Source organism: Triturus cristatus, chromosome 9, assembly GCF_964204655.1.
Source record: "Triturus cristatus chromosome 9, aTriCri1.1, whole genome shotgun sequence".
Lineage (NCBI taxonomy): Eukaryota > Metazoa > Chordata > Amphibia > Caudata > Salamandridae > Triturus > Triturus cristatus.
The window spans coordinates 1,282,101,849-1,282,119,215 of NC_140592.1; the positions used below are offsets into that span (position 1 = coordinate 1,282,101,849).

General features: G+C 54.3%; 1 protein-coding gene across 1 annotated transcript in view; it reads left to right on the forward strand.

Annotated features, from left to right (window-relative positions):
* Positions 1-17,367, forward strand: part of MIPOL1 (mirror-image polydactyly 1) — a 1,493,682-nt gene that overhangs the window by 715,355 nt on the left and 760,960 nt on the right. Inside the window, exon 11 of the mRNA XM_085627930.1 lies at positions 3,563-3,596. Within this exon, the coding sequence (XP_085484056.1) occupies positions 3,563-3,596 (34 nt within the window). The remainder of the gene's footprint in view (positions 1-3,562; positions 3,597-17,367) is intronic.

A 17,367-nucleotide genomic window follows, 5' to 3' on the forward strand; every position in this document is an offset into this window, starting at 1 on the left:
CAATCAATCAATTAATCAAACAGGATTTATAAAGCGTTGCTATTCACCCGCGAAAGTATCCAGGCGCTGAAAGCCAACCTGCTTGGGTGGACTCAGTTGAACAAGCAGGTCTTGAATCCCCCTCTGTCAATCTCTCTCTTTCCTCTTCTTACTGTGCCCCTCCATCGCTCCCTCTTTTCCACTGAATATTGGCAGTTTGCACAGAAGAGATGACCCGACAGTCTGTCTTCTAATACTAAAGAATGAGGTATCTGCCTAAACCCATGCCGGTGCCCATGCAGCTGTTCATACAGGTGCCCATGCACCTGTTCATACAGGTGTCCATGCAGCTGTTTATACGGGTGTCCATGCAGCTGTTTATACAGGTTTCCATGCAGCAGTTTATACGGGTGTCCATGACGCTGTTCAAACGGGTGTCCATGCAGCTGTTTGTATGGTTGCCCATGCAGCTGTTTGTATGCTTGCCAATGCAGCTGTTTGTATGGTTGCCCATGCAGCTGTTTGTATGGTTGCCCATGCAGCTGTTTGTATGGTTGCCCATGCAGCTGTTTGTATGGTTGCCCATGCATCTGTTTGTGTGGTTGCCCATGCATCTGTTTGTATGGTTGCCCATGCATCTGTTTGTATGGTTGCCCATGCATCTGTTTGTATGGTTGCCCATGCATCTGTTTGTATGGTTGCCCATCCAGCTGTTTGTATGGTTGCCCATCCAGCTGTTTGTATGGTTGCCCATCCAGCTGTTTGTATGGTTGCCCATCCAGCTGTTTGTATGGGTGCCCATCCAGCTGTTTGTATGGGTGCCCATCCAGCTGTATAAGTACCCATACAGCTGTTTGTATGGGTGCCCATACAGCTGTTTGTATGGGTGCCCATACAGCTGTTTGTATGGGTGCCCATACAGCTGTTTGTATGGGTGCCCATACAGCTGTTTGTATGGGTGCCCATACAGCTGTTTGTATGGGTGCCCATACAGCTGTTTGTATGGGTGCCCATACAGCTGTTCGTATGGGTGCCGATGCCGCTGCTCGTACGGGTGTCCATACAGCTGCTCGTACGGGTGTCCATGCAGATGTTATAAAGGTGGCCATACAGGTGTCCATGCAGATGTTCATACATGTGTCCATGCAGCTCTTCATGCAGATGCCCATTCAGCTCTTCATGCAGATGCCCATTCAGCTCTTCATGCAGCTCTCCATGCAGCCGTTCATGCAGGTGTCCGTGCAGGTGCCCGTGCAGCCGTTCGTGCAGGTGTCCGTGCAGCCGTTCGTGCAGGTGTCCGTGCAGCCGTTCGTGCAGGTGTCCGTGCAGCCGTTCATGCAGGTGTCCGTGCAGCCGTTCATGCAGGTGTCCGTGCAGCCGTTCATGCAGGTGTCCGTGCAGCCGTTAATGCAGGTGTCCGTGCAGCCGTTAATGCAGGTGTCCGTGCAGCCGTTAATGCAGGTGTCCGTGCAGCCGTTAATGCAGGTGTCCTTGCAGCCGTTAATGCAGGTGTCCGTGCAGCCGTTAATGCAGGTGTCCGTGCAGCCGTTAATGCAGGTGTCCGTGCAGCCGTTAGTGCAGGTGTCCGTGCAGCCGTTCATGCAGGTGTCCGTGCAGCCGTTCATGCAGGTGTCTGTGCAGCTGTTCATGCAGGTGTCTGTGCAGCTGTTCATGCAGGTGTCTGTGCAGCTGTTCATGCAGGTGTCTGTGCAGCTGTTCATGCAGGTGTCTGTGTAGCTGTTCATGCAGGTGTCTGTGCAGCTGTTCATGCAGGTGTCCGTGCAGCTGTTCATGCAGGTGTCCTTGCAGCTGTCCGTGCAGCTGTTCATGCAGGTGTCTGTGCAGCTGTTCATGCAGGTGTCTGTGCAGTTGTCTGTGCAGCTGTTCGTGCAGGTGTCCGTTTAGCCGTTCGTGCAGGTGTCCGTGCAGCCGTTCGTGCAGGTGTCCGTGCAGCTGTCCATGCAGGTGTCCGTGCAGCTGTTCATGCAGGTGTCCGTGCAGCTGTTCATGCAGGTGTCCGTGCAGCTGTTCATGCAGGTGTCCGTGCAGCTGTTCATGCAGGTGTCCGTGCAGCTGTTCATGCAGGTGTCCGTGCAGCTGTTCATGCAGGTGTCCGTGCAGCTGTTCATGCAGGTGTCCGTGCAGCTGTTCATGCAGGTGTCCGTGCAGCTGTTCATGCAGGTGTCTGTGCAGCTGTTCATGCAGGTGTCTGTGCAGCTGTTCATGCAGGTGTCCGTGCAGATGTTCATGCAGGTGTCCGTGCAGATGTTCATGCAGGTGTCCGTGCAGATGTTCATGCAGGTGTCTGTGCAGATGTTCATACAGGTGTCCGTGCAGATGTTCATACATGTGTCAATGCCAGTGTCCATGCAGATGTTCATACAGATGTTCATACAAGTGGTTCATACAGATGTTTATACAAGTGTCAATGCTGGTGTCCATACAGCTGTCCCTGCAGAGGTTCATAAAGGTGTCCATGCCTGTGTCTATGCCAATGTCTATGCTAGTGTACAGGCAGCTGTTCCTGCAGGTATTCATGCCGATATCCTTGCCTGTGTCCATGCAGGTGTCTTTGAATCATTTGGCATTGGACCTGGTTTGATTTTGGGTCGATTTAATGTTGGGTTGGTTTAGTTTTTGGGTGATATGGTGTTGGGCGCCTTTTAATTTACATGATTTTGTATTGGGCCACAGATTTGTTTGAGTGATTTTTTTGTTGGGTCATGGATGGCTTTGGGTGTTTTTATTTTGGGCCATGGATAGTCTTTGTTATTTTGTGTTGGTTCAGGGATGATTTTGTGTTGGTTCATGGATGGTTTTGGTTGATTTTGTGTTGGTTCATGGATGGTTTCGATTGATTTTGTGTTGGGATGTGGATGGTTTTGGGTGATCTCATTGGGACGTGGATGGTTTGGGGTGATCTCATTAGGCTGTGGATGGCTTTGGGTGTTTTTATTTTGGGCCGTGGATAGTATTTGTGATGTTATGTTGGTTCATGGATGGTTTTGTATGATTTTGTGTTGGGCCGTGGATAGTTTTGGGTGATTTTGTGGTGGGCCATGGATGGTTTTAGGTGATTTTGTGTTGCTCCATGTTTGCATTTAGGGTGGTTTGTTATTGGACCGAGTTTTGTTTTGGATGATTTGGTGTTGGATCTCCTTCGGTTTTAGAGTGATTTAATGTTGGGTCTGATAAGTTTTAGAGTGAGCTGCTGTTGGAAATGGTGTGATTTTACGCTGATTTCATGTTGGGCCAGTTTTTGTTTTAGTATAGGGCCCACATCTCGCCCAGCCCCCTGGGCGCTGCGCCTGCTTCCAGACTCAATAAAGCGCCGAAGTCCCCGTCTTGGCACATATGAGGCCTTGATCCCGCGCGGCTGGGAGCGGCAAACAGTAATAAGGCGCCTCCGAGCAGAGCCGCCGATATTGCCTGCTGCGCCCAGCAGCTGCCGCGCTAATGCCGCACTTACCCTCCCCCGCCGAGGGCGAAATTGCCAGAAGATCTTCAGATTTGGGCGGGAGATCATTTCTGCTGCACTAAGAAACCGCAACTCATCCGTCCCTTTCTCTCTCCCTTTCTCTAGGTTGGAAAATATTAACCCCGAAGAACAGGAGGCGGTGAGTCATCCCCCGGGGGCGCCTGGGCCAGCTTAACCTGGAGAGGAGGGGGGGGGTGAGAGGGGGGTGTGGGAAGTGCTGCGAGGGCTGGGGCTGCCGCAGTGATGAGCTATGAGTGCACTCGCATTACACCCTTGGGCACCGTCAGGGCACAGGTCCTAAAAAAAGAAGTGGGGGGGGACAGTATGCAAGTGAAATCATGACGTGTGCCATAACAGCGCAAGATGTCACGACGCATGACATCACAGGAAGTGACATCAGATCTTAAGACCTCACACACGTTTATCTGGTGTATCATGAGTAGATTTAAGCGCATCATGAGATTTAACAAATGTGATTTGGGGTTGTGCCAAATAATTGGCGCAATCCTGGCGCACAATCTGTGCCTCAAGGAATACATTTTTTTTTTTAACCCTGCCTCAAAGAAATTGGCAACAAGGAGCAGCACGGCAGTAGAAATGATATGGCTATTTGGTTGCAAAGTCTACATTTTAAAATATTTGATTGGGTTAAAGCACTCTCTGTAAAGGTGCCCAGTAAATCTCACGGTTAGTTATAATGGTGAGATAACTCTGGTGTTTAATGCACTTGCTGGAGAGATCTGTGTTTTGTCAAGTCCCAGATTTGAATCAAAGTAGTAGAACAAAAGCACATCACGTAACACGCAGATGACAGGTTTTTATGGTATGTAGATAGTAAAGTGGGTTCTGCTTTTAACATTGGGTTGCGTAGCGCTAGAAAAGAAATAAAGTAGTGCTATTAAAATTGTTATTTGTGTAAATACAGAGACAGACCAACCCCTCTGACTTTCTTACAGTGCATGCACTTATATACAACAAAGTAAAACGCGTGCATCTCTTGAGTACCTGTGAAGAGCGAACAAGCTGTGTGCCTTTGTTTACCCTCTGTGACATTTACATTTAAGTGTGAGGTTCCATGCAGGCTCCAGTCAGGATATTCAAACAAAAGGAGGCCTGATGGCCCTTAACTTTCGCCCAGCTGGAGGTGAAAAAAAGTTCCCTCGCTGCCTGCACGTTGCGGCTGGAAACCGAAAGCAGACAGCGTGCAGGTGCTGCTGAACGTGTCCAGTGGTGCTGAACCGGTGCCTGAAAATTACACCGGAACAAGTTCAACATATTTCTGTGGGGCCCAAGTTCTTTGCAGGATGGACGGCGTCCACCCTATGAAAATAGTGGGTGGACGCCGTACACCTGCGTGTACTCCCGACTTGTGCCCTGGGCACAGTGTGATGTGCTATTTGAGTACACTCGCATTACACACTAGTGCCCCGTATGATGAGCTGTCAGCGCAAGTGCATTATGCACTAGTGTCCCACGTGATGATCTGTGTGTGTATTTGAGTTAAACACTAGGGCACCGTGATGTTTGCTGTGAGAGTGCACTCGCATTACACACTAGGGCACCGTGTGATGTGCTGTGTGAGTTTAATGCACTCGCATTACACACTAGGGCACTGTGTGATGAGCTGTCGGTGCACTCACACTACGGCACCGTGTGATGAGCTGTGCGAGTGTACTCACATTACACACTAGAGCACCATGTAATGTCTGAGTTCTCTCACATTACACACTAGGGCACCATGTGATGTGCTGTGTGAGTTCTCTCTCATTACACATTAGGGCACCGTGTGATGAGCTGTGTGAGTGCACTTGCATTACACACTAAGGCACCGTGTGATGTGCTGTGTGAGTGTGCTTGCATTGCACGCTAGGGCACCGTATGATGAGCTGTGGGAGTGTACTCGCATTACACACTAAGGCACCATATGATGTGCTGTGTGAGTGTACTCTCATTACACACTAGGGCACCGTGTGATGTACTGTGAAAGTTCTCTCTCATTACACACTAGGGCACCATGTGATGTGCTGTTCGTGTACTCACATTACACGCTAGGACACCGTGTGATGAGCTGTGTGAGTGCACTTGCATTACACACTAAGACACCATATGGTGTGCAATGAGTGCACTCACATTACACACATGTGCCCCGTGTGATGAGCTCTCAGTGCACCTGCATTACGCACAAGTGTCCCAGTGATCACTCGTGATCTGAGAGTGTACCCGCGTTACACACTAGGGCACTGTGATATGTGCTGTGTAAGTGCACGCCTGTGAGAAGGTGGCCTGATACATGCTGTCCACTAGTTCTAGTGGGCACCTTGTATCAGTCCAAACAACCCCTTATGGTGATAGGTTAAAGACAACCTTATATGAAAGCTATCCTAGTGGTAGCTATGGAGAGCGGCCTTCAGGCTAAGTCTTGAAGGAATGTAAAGCAGCTTGGTTTACCAGTCTATAATCTCTTGAATGATCAAATGAAAAGACAACCACACCAGGTATATATTCAAAATATATGTATTTAGGTTAAAACACACCCCTTTAGTCTCTTTATGAGACTGGAGTTCGAAGTACTTCAGTTACAAGTGTTTAAGCATCAGTAAAAGCACAAATACACGTTTGGGCCCTAGAGGCGTACCAAACCATATACTAAAATAGTGGTATAAGAACCATGACTGAAATAGGTAGTATGCCTATTGCCTCTAGAATCGCTGGGACCCCAAGGAACCACCCAAGGTAGTGACACAGGGGACCCACGGGAGCCGTATGCAGTGTGGAAACAACCGCGGGTTCCTGTTACTTTCTATGGGGAATGTCGCGGTTGGAATTTTATAGATTAGGGACACTTCAAATAGAACTAGGACCAAACCCTTTTGGACTTAGACAGTTCTAAGGCCAGCACCCTCGAGAGTACCGGAGTACTTGAGTTACCTCACCCAGGGAAGCCGAGTGCATAGGTGTCTTTTGGTGTCGGGTCGCGTCGTCGAATCCAATGGAAGCCTGCAAAGAACTGCTGCTGCCGTGAAGAGGAGAAGTGTCCGGAGAGATCCAAGCCTGGATCTAGGATGTAAGGAACCTGAAAGCAGAGGGGACAGAGTCTGGGTCACTTGCCAGTGACCTAGGGCAGGATGGACCAATGCCTAGAGATGTCAGGTGCTTCAGGTGAGTTTGCGCGTGTCTTGACTCTTCAGCCACGAGGTCCAGGAGGCGTCGACGTAGTCCACGAGCTGGATTCAAGCTGTCCCACGAAGTCTGTCGAGTGCTGCAGTGTCGGCGACCAGAAAGGACCCAACAAGCCTTGGCAACGGCAAGTCTCAGGAAATCAGAGAAAGGACTGCGGTGCAGACCAGCAAGGTCTGATGGACTCACCCAGCAAGGGTAAGTAAGAGCAAGTCTGAAGCAACCAGAAAAGCCCAAGTAGAAGTGGAGCTGCCTTCATGGGGACCTGCTAGCCAACGGGCTAGTGATCGTGAAGGAGCCTCGAGCGGTCGCACTTGGAGCTGGCCCACGGGTCACTCGTGGAGTGGAGGCCAACAATCTTCGGTGCAGGAGGTGCTCAAGGCTGGGGCTACTCGGAGCCCAAAGCACAACTTCGAGGATGACCAGGAAGGTGTTGTTGCTGCAAAAGTTCACGGTGTCCAGGGATCACATTTCCACGTTACCCACGATAGCCACGGGCCTCAGCTTTGCTGTGGACTCAGGGTAGCCTCGGGGAAGTCTGGAAATCCACCTCTGGTGATGCAGAGACTTAGGCGTCCGGCTGCAGCTTCGGCAATGCAGACCGGTCAGTTGCTTCTTTGGTGCCTGCCAAGCAGGGGAGTCACTCCTTGACCCCAAGGGAGATTTCTTCCGTCTTCTAGTCGTGATAGAAAGTCGAAGGTCCAGGATATATGTTTCAGAGGTTCGTCCAGGGTAATCTAAAGTCCTAGGGACTGGATTCCTATACTTATACTAAGTTTTAGGGGATGGACTAACTCTAAGGCTCCACCTATGGGTGGGCCTGGGATGGGGGTGGTTACACCCCTTCCCCTTTGTCCAGTTTCGCACCAGAGCAGGGGCTGAGTGCCCCTGAAACCAGTTTGAACCGGGCTATGCACAGGAACACTTTGTGTGCCCCAGTCAGTGTCTCAAAAGCATTCTCTGAATGCACCCACCCTGCCCCAGTACACATCTGCCTGCCTGGGGAGGTGGTTACACCTCCCTGTGACAGGAAACCTATTGTCCAGGCCTCCCCTGCTGGAGTTTCCCCCAGCAGCAGGAGGCCAGACCCGCGTCTGTGGCAGTGGCATCCATTTGTGATGCCAGGGCTTTGAAAGGATGTAACCGGTTTAAGCCAGTGTCAATCAATCAATCAATCAAAGCATTTATAAAGCGCACTACTCACCCAGAGGGTCTCAAGGCGCTGGGGGAGGGGGGTCCGCTACTGCTCGAACAGCCAGGTCTTGAGTTGCTTCCTGAAGGCGAGGTGGTCCTGGGTCAGGCGGAGGTGGGTCGGGAGGGAGTTCCATGTCTTGGCGGCGAGGTAGGAGAAGGACTGTCCCCCTGTGGTGGCTCTTCGGATGCGGGGGACGGCGGCGAGGGCGTGGCCGGTCGATCGAAGCTGGCGTTTGGGAGCGTAGAAGTTGAGGCGGCTGTTGAGGTATCCTGGGCCTTGGTTGTGTAGGGCTTTGTGTGCGTGGGTGAGGAGTTGGAAGGTGATTCTCTTGTTGACCGGGAGCCAGTGCATGTCTCTCAGGTGTCCGGAGATGTGGCTGCGACGGGGGATGTCCAGGATGAGTCGTGCTGAGGCGTTCTGGATTCGCTGGAGTCTCTTCTGGAGTTTGGCGGTGGTTTCGGCGTAGAGGGAGTTGCCGTAGTCCAGACGGCTGGTGACGAGGGCCTGGGTGACGGTCTTCCTGGTCTCGGTGGGGATCCACCGGAAGATCTTACATAGCATGCGCAGGATGTTGAAGCACGACGAGGAGACGGCGTTGACTTGTCTGGTCATGGAGAGGGAGGAGTCCAGGATGAAGACCAGGTTGCGTGCGTGGTCTGTTGGTTTGGGTGCGCTGCCTAGGGCGGGGGGCCACCAGGAGTCGTCCCAGGCGGAGGGTGAGGATCCCAGGAAGAGGACTTCCGTCTTGTCCGAGTTCAGTTTCAGGCGGCTGTTCTTCATCCATTCGGCTACTTCTTACATCCCTTCGTGAAGGTTGGCTCTGGCGGTGGCGGGGTCGTTGGTGAGGGAGAGAATCAGCTGGGTGTCGTCGGCGTAGGAGATGATGTTGAGGTTGTGCTGGCGTGCGATGTCTGCGAGGGGGCTCATGTAGACGTTGAAGAGGGTTGGACTGAGCGAGGAGCCTTGAGGAACGCCGCAGATGACTTCGGTGGCTTCAGATCTGAACGGGGGGAGGCGGACTCTCTGTGTCCTGCCGGCGAGGAAGGAGATGATCCACTCCAGTGCCTTCTCCTGGATTCCGACGTTGCTGAGTCGCTGCACTAGTGTACGGTGGCAGACAGTGTCGAAGGCCGCGGAGAGGTCTAGGAGGATGAGGGCTGCTGTTTCTCCGTTGTCAAGCAGTGCTCGGATGTCATCGGTGGCTGCGATCAGGGCGGTCTCGGTGCTGTGGTTGGCCCGGAAGCCAGACTGCGAGAGGTCGAGGGAACCGTTCGTCTCGAGGAAGGCGGCCAGCTGCTTGTTGACGGTCTTCTCGATGACTTTTGCAGGAAACGGGAGCAGCGAGATGGGGCGGTAGTTCTTGAGGTCGGTGGGGTCGGCTGATGGCTTCTTTAGTAGAGCGGTGAGTTCGGCGTGCTTCCAGCTCTCCGGGAAGGTAGCGGTGTCGAAGGAGGTGTTGATGATGTCCCGCAGGTGGGGTGCGATGACAGCGTCGGCCTTGTTGAAGACGTGGTGAGGGCAGGGGTCGGTAGGAGATCCGGAGTGGATGGAGTTCATCGTGCGGACGGTGTCTTCGGTGCTGATCGGTGTCCAGGCGCGGAGGGTGGTGGTTGGGGGCGGTGGTTCGGTCGTGGCGTGCGTCGGTTGAGTGCTGAAGCTGTTGTGTATGTCCGCGATCTTGTTGTGGAAGTAGGAGGCGAGGGAGTTGCAGAGGTCTTGCGAAGGGGTGATGCCGTTGTTTCCGGCGTTGGGGTTGGAGAGCTCTTTAACAATGTTGAAGAGTTCCTTGCTGTTGTGTGCGTTATTGTCCAGTCGTTCCTTGAATGCGGTTTTCTTGGTGGCGTGGATGAGTTGGTGGTGTTTTCGGGTGGCGAGCTTGAGGGCAGTCATGTTGTCCGGTGTTTGGTCTCTGCGCCATGTTCTCTCGAGGGCTCGGCAGTTCTTCTTGGAGCTCTTGAGTTCGTCGGTGAACCATGAGGCTTTCTTGCTGCCGGGTCTGCTAGGCGGGGTCTTCAGAGGGGCGAGGTCGTCTGCGCAGTTGCTGATCCACTTCGCGAGGTTGGTGGCTGCCTGGCTTGGGTTTGTTGCGCTGGTGGGAGGGTTCATGCTCAGGGAGGTCGCGAGCTGGTCGGCTGTGATCTTGTTCCAGCTTCTGCGTGCAACCTGTTGCTGGTGGTGGTGGATCGTGGTCCTTCTGAAGCTGAAGTGGACGCAGCTGTGGTCCGTCCAGTGGAGTCCGGTGGCGTAGCTGAAGGCGATGTCCTTGCTGGATGAGAAGACGGGGTCGAGTGTGTGTCTGGCGTAGTGGGTGGGGGTGGTGACCAGCTGCTTGAGTCCCAGGTTTGCGAGGTTGTCCAGCAGGGTGGTGGTGTTGCGGTCGTTGTTGTTCTCCAGGTGGAAGTTGAGGTCCCCGAGGAGGATGTAGTCAGTGGAGAGGAGGGCGTGCGGGCTGATGAAGTCGGCGATGTCTTCGCTGAATTGTGTGCGTGGTCCCGGGGGTCTGTAGATGAGGGTGCCTCTGAGGGTGGGCTTGGGGTTGATGTGGACCTGGAAGTGCAGGTGCTCGGCGGGTGCGAGGGTGTCGTTGGTGTTGGTCGTGATGCGGATGGTGTTCCTGTGGATGATGGTGATGCCTCCTCCGGTCTGGTTGATGCGGTCCCTTCGGATGATCTTGTAGCCATCTGGGATGGCGATGGCGATGGCGATGTCGGGCGCTGAAGAGGCGTTCATCCAGGTTTCCGTGAGGAAGGCGACGTCTGGTGAGGTTGTGTCGAGCAGGTTCCAGAGCTCGATGGCGTGTCTGTGGACGGAGCGGGTGTTGAGCAGGATGCATTTCAGGTGGCTGCTGCTGTTGCTCGTCTTGGTCTTGGTTGGTGCTGGAGTAGTGCTGGTCCGGATGCAGGTGAACTTGCAGGCGTTGCAGCAGAAGGGTCCGTGGGTGCGTCTCGGGGTGGCTCGGTAGCATCCTGGGATTCGGCCGGCGTTGAGGGTGGCGGCGTCGTACGTCCGGCGGGTGGGCTGGGGTCTGCGGGGGCCAGGGGTCCTGGCGCTGGGCGCGGGCGAGGCGCAGACGGGCTTACCTTTGGCGCACCTTCGGCGCTCAGTCGGCGCTCCCGCTGCGCGGTCGCTCTGGGGGCGTCATAAGAAAGGGGACAAGAGGGCGGGTCAGCTGGGCGGCGGGAGCGGCTCGGCCAATGGGCTGGTGGTGGGCGGGGCCTGTGGCGAGCTGCGGCGGGAAACTGGCGAGCGGGCGGCTCTGCGGCAAGGCTGGCAGGCAGGAGCAGGAGGCGGCAGGAGGAGCAAGGGGGTGACCCGGCCTGGTGAGAGGCGCAGCGGTCACTCCCGAGCACTCCTTGCTGTCCCCTTAAGAAGGGGGATGTTGGACAGGCCACACGAAGGGCTTGCTCCCTCCCCGCACGACAGGGCCCGAGCTCCGGCCCACCAGGCATAACCCACGAAAAGCACCTGTACCCCGTCTCACGACGGATCTTCTGCCCTCGGACCTCTACTCATCACGGGGCCCAGCCCCACCGGCTCCCCCGGCCGGTTCAAGCCGCCATCTTGGGCCCTGCACCACGAGGCCGCGTGGCCTAGCCCCGACCCTAACCCCGGGCCTGGCCGGCCCCGACATCCCGGCACCACCATCCACCCGGGAGGTGAGCGGACCACTTGGCAGGTCAATGGGAGGACGAAGTGTCAAGAGCTCTTCCCCCGCCAGGTGCCGATCGCCTCCAGCTCCCCCAGGCGCTGGCTCCACCCCCTACTGGGTGTCTGGACACCTTCATCCCGGGCCCTCCGACCTCCAAGTGCGAGGGTCCGGACATCAAAGGGCGGCTGCCCTATAACTGGGGCAACTCCGGAGCAGGAAGGCAGTTGTATCCTGGAGTCGAGAGACACCGAGAGAACTCAGCCTTGACGGACTACTGGCGCTGCCGTAGCCCGCTCTTGTGAACCATCGTCCTGCCTGCTGGCGCTGCCGCGGCCTTCTACAACATCCATCCTCGTCGGGACCTGCTGGCGCTGCCGCGGCCCGTTGTAACGACCATCCTCACCGGGACCTGCTGGCGCTGCCGCGGCCTGTTGTAACGACCATCCTCACCGGGACCTGCTGGCGCTGCCGCGGACCATACATCGACCATCTTTCCGGGACCTGCTGGTGCTACCGCGGACCGTGTACCGACCATCTCCACCGGGACCTGCTGGCGCTGCCGCAGCCCGTACCAACTAAGCTCGAAGATCGTGAGCTAATCATCATCTCATCCAAACTACCTGACTGGTCGACAGACTGTCCCGCTACCCCTTACCCTGCTTTGAGAGACTTGAATCGAGGGGACCCCTGAGTCCAGACCTCCTTGTACCATTCAACCGTACCCTAAGAAGTGCTTATAAAGAACCCTGAACCTTATACGTGTGTGGTATCTGTCTGTGGGGGGGAAGTTACTTGTCTGTACGATCGCTGGAGACGGCTCTCCCCGGAGACCTCTCCTCCTGACCCCGGCCGACCCTCCCGGTCCGTCTACCCTTTCTAACAGGGGACGAGAGGGCGGGTCAGCTGGGCGGCGGGAGCGGCTCGGCCAATGGGCAGGTGGTGGGCGGGGCCTGTGGCGAGCTGCGGGGGGAAACTGGCGAGCGGGCGGCTCTGCGGCAAGGCTGGCAGGCAGGAGCAGGAGGCGGCAGGAGGGGCAAGGGGGTGACCCGGCCTGGTGAGAGGCGCAGCGGTCACTCCCGAGCACTCCTTGCTGTCCCCTTAAGAAGGGGGACGAGAGGGCGGGTCAGCTGGGCGGCGGGAGCGGCTCGGCCAATGGGTCGGTGGTGGGCGGGGCCTGTGGCGAGCTGCGGCGGGAAACTGGCGAGCAGGCGGCTCTGCGGCAAGGCTGACAGGCAGGAGCAGGAGGCGGCAGGAGGAGCAAGGGGGTGACCCGGCCTGGTGAGAGGCGCAGCGGTCACTCCCGAGCACTCCTTGCTGTCCCCTTAAGAAGGGGGACGAGAGGGCGGGTCAGCTGGGCGGCGGGAGCGGCTCGGCCAATGGGCCGGTGGTGGGCGGGGCCTGTGGCGAGCTGCGGCGGGAAACTGGCGAGCGGGCGGCTCTGCGGCAAGGCTGGCAGGCAGGAGCAGGAGGCGGCAGGAGGAGCAAGGGGGTTACCCGGCCTGGTGAGAGGCGCAGCGGTCACTCCCGAGCCCTCCTTGCTGTCCCCTTAAGAAAGGGGACGAGAGGGCGGGTCAGCTGGGTGGCGGGAGCGGCTCGGCCAATGGGCCGGTGGTGGGCGGGGCCTGTGGCGAGCTGCGGTGGGAAACTGGCGAGCGGGCGGCTCTGCGGCAAGGCTGGCAGGCAGGAGCAGGAGGCGGCAGGAGGAGCAAGGGGGTGACCCGGCCTGGTGAGAGGCGCAGCGGTCACTCCCGAGCACTCCTTGCTGTCCCCTTAAGAAGGGTAGAATGCTACCCCCGTTGCCAGAACTGGCGGGGGGGGGGGGGTAGTATTCCAAAGCGTTTGACACCAAACACGACATGTTTTGATGCAGCCATCCCAAAGCTAGCATTTACCGCAAGGTTGTAATGCACTTAAGAGTATATGGTATGGCTGTATCACAGAACAAAAGAAGGAACAGGTGGACTACCACCCGTGTACTGGATGCACAGCAATGAACAATTTGTTATTAATATACACACTTGTTGATAGGAAAGAGAACAAACGCATCAACAACAATGCAATTTAACAATGTTTATGTTCTATTGATTATTAAATCATCAAGGAGTGGTAAATTATTTGGTGAATTATTTATACATAAGAATTGTGCATGTATACGTTAGACATGACATCAGCAATTTTGTGTGTTTCAAAAAAACATCAACTATAAATGTCGCTAGTAGCAATTGTTATCACTGTTAAAATTCATGCCCAATGCATTTCGGGATTGCCAAGAATCCCTTCTTTAGGGACCACTGCAGAAAAAATAGAAAAAACAACTTGTATTGTATAACTGTTGTCAAATAAATTAAATGTAACATGACAGATGCAGCGTACATGACCAAAGTGGTAGAATCATTTCTGTATGTGTGCAACTCAGACCAATTATCTTCCAAAAGTGAATGAAAAAAGGACCAGTGCACAAAAACTTAAGACAAAGCTTGTGTTTAGTGAAGAAAACAAAAGGAAATAAATAGACATGCTGTGTAGATGAGAACACATGACCCAAACCAAACCGAAAATGTAAAGCGTCCTAATAGTGAAAATCTACTGGGTGCTGATGTCCCAGAACAGCCATAAGGAAGTATTTCCGAATGCTGCAGAGGGGCTCAGCTCATGCTTGGGCACCCTCTCACACAAAACCAAGCACTCTGCCTTCAGGATTGTCAAGGCCTGCTATAGGAGTGGCTTATAGGTTTATATGTGTCTGTATAAGGTAGTGAAATAGGTTGCCTATACCACAGTAAGAGGTGCAAGCACACCCTTACCCAGGTTGCAGTAGCAGACCTGTGGTGTCGTTTTGGAGTGCTTCCCAGGGGTTGCATAATACATGCTTCAGCCCCTGGTATGCCTCTGAAGTACCTATGCCCTAGGTACATAGTATACCATATACTAGGGGCTTATAAGGCACTCCAGAATCCAATCAGAAATGTTCCTAATGTACATGGAAACCATTTTAGAGAGGAAGCAGCTAGGCTGTGGTCCTGATTAGCAGGGCCACAGCCAGACTAAGGTCGAAAAACAGTGAAACACCAACAAAAAGTGGGGGTACCCATGTGAAGCAGATCCTACTCTCCAACAACGCCCATTACACACTAGGGCACTGTGATATGTGCTGTGCGAGTGTACTCGCATTACACACTGGGGCACCATGTGATGTGCTGTGTGAGTTCTCTGACATTACACACTAGGGCACCGTGTGATGTGCTGTCGGTGCACTCGCATTACACACTAGGGCACCATGTGATGAGCTGTGAGTGCACTCGCATTACACACTTGTGCCTCGTGTCTTGTGCTGTGTGAGTATACTCTCATTACTCAATAAGGCACCGTATGATGTGCTGAGAGTGTACTCGCATTACACACTAGGGCACCGTGTGATGTGCTGTGTGAGTGTACTCGCATTACACGCTAAGGCACAGTATGATGAGCTGTGTGAGTGTACTCGCATTACACACTAAGGTACCGTGTGATGTGCTGTGTGAGTGTACTCGCATTACATGTTAGCGCACCGTATGATGAGCTGTGCAAGTGTACTCTCATTACACACTAGGGCACCGTGAAATGTGCAGTTGGTGCACTCGCATTACACACTAGGGCACCATGTGATGTGCTTTGTGAGTGCACTCGCATTACACACTAGGGCACCATGTGATGTGCTGTGAGTGCACTCGCATTACACACTAGGGCACCGTGTGATGTGCTGTGTGAGTTCTGTCACATTACACACTAGGGCACCGTGTGTTGTGCTGTCGGTGCACTTAAATTACACACTAGGGCACCGTGTGATGAGCTGTGTGAGTGCACTTGCATTACACACTAGGACACCATGTGATGTGCAATGAGTGCCCTCGCATTACACACGTTCCCCGTGTGATGAGATGTCAGTGCACCTGCATTACGCACTAATGTCCCAACTGATGATCTGTGAGTGTACCCGCGTTACACACTAGGGCACCGTGATATGTGCTGTGTGAGTGCACTCACATTACACACTAGGACACAGTGATATGTGCTGGCACCGTGATATGTGCTGTGTGAGTGCACTCACATTTCACACTAGGGTACAGTGATATGTGCTGTGTGAGTGTATTCGCATTACACACTAGGGCACATTGATATGTGGTGTCAGTGCAATCTCATTACACACTAGGGCACCGTGTGATGTGCTGTGTGAGTGTACTCGCATTACACGCAAGGGCACCGTATGATGAGCTCTGTGAATTCTCTCAGATTACACACTTGGGCACCGTGATATGTGCTGTGAGAGTGCACTCGCATTGCACACTAGTGCACCATGTCTTGTGATCTGTGAGTGCACTCCCATTATACACTAGTGCAGCATGTGAAGTGCTGTTTGATTCTGCTCACATCATGCTCTAATGCACCATGTCTTGTAAGGTTTGTCTGGGTTTGTACTTCTACCACACAATAGTGCATCATAAGATGTTTACTCGCATCACGCCCCGCATCCTCCGAGGTACCCCTCACTGGCATATACCTCATAGACCACAATAGTGCTGTGTAAAGACCGCGCGGACCTGCACCCAAACCCTTACCGGTGCCCAGGGTCCGGGCTGAACCTTAAGAGCCAATATAGGGACTGAGCCGGGGTCTGACCTGGACCCTGAGACCCAAAGCATGGTCTGAGCCAGAGGTCTGTTCTAACCCTGAGACCCATCTCATGGTCTGAGCCAGGGGTCTGGTCTGGACACTTAGACCAGAACCATGAGCTGAGCCAGGGGTCTGGTCTAAACCTGAGACCCAAAGCATGGTCTGAACCAGGGGTCTGGTCTAAACCTGAGACCCAAAGCATGGTCTGAGCCCGGGGTCTGGTCTAAACCTGTGACCCAACGCATGGTCTGAGCCAGGGGTCAGGTCTGGACCCTTAGACCAGAACCATGAGCTGAGCCAGGGGTCTGGTCTAAACCAGAGACCCAAAGCATGGTCTGAGCCAGGGGTCTGGTCTAAACCTGAGACCCAAAGCATGGTCTGAGCCAGGGGTCTGGTCTAAACCTAAGACCCAACGCATGGTCTGAGCCAGGGGTCTGGTCTGGACCCTTAGACTAGAACCATGAGCTGAGCCAGGGTTCTGGTCTAAACCCGAGACCAAAAGCATGGTCTGAGCCAGGGGTCTGGTCTAAACCTGAGACCCAACACATGGTCTGAGCCAGGGCTCTGTCTGGACCCTGAGGCCCGAAGCATGGTCTGAGCCAGGGTCTGACCTGGACCCTGAGACCCAAAGCATGATCTGAGCCAGGGCCCTGGTCTGACCCTGAGACCCAAAGCATGATCTAAGCCAGGGCCCTGGTCTGGACCCTGAGACCCAAAGCATGATCTGAGCCAGGGCCCTTGTCTGGACCTCAGACGCAAAGCATGATCTGAGCCAGGGCCCTGGTCTGGACCCTGAGACCAGAACCATGATCTGAGCCAGGGCCCTGGTCTGGACCCTGAGACCCAAAGCATGATCTGAGCCAGGGCCCTGGTCTGGACCCTGAGACCCAAAACATAATCTGAGCCAGGGCCCTGGTCTGGACCCTGAGACCAGAACCATGAGCTGAGCCAGGTCAATAGTCTGGACCCTGAGACCCAAGGCATGGTCTGAGAGAGGGCTCTGCCTGGACCCTGAGACCCAAAGCATGATCTGTGCCAGGGCCCTGGTCTGAACCCTGAGACCCAAAGCATGATCTGAGCCAGGGCCCATTTCTGAACCTCAGACCCAAAGCATGATCTGAGCTAGGGCTCTGCCTGGATCCTGAGACCCAAAGCATGATCTGAGCCAGGGGTCTGGTTGAACCTAAGACCCAAAACATGGTCTGAGCCAGGGCCCTGGTCTGAACCCAAGACCCAAAG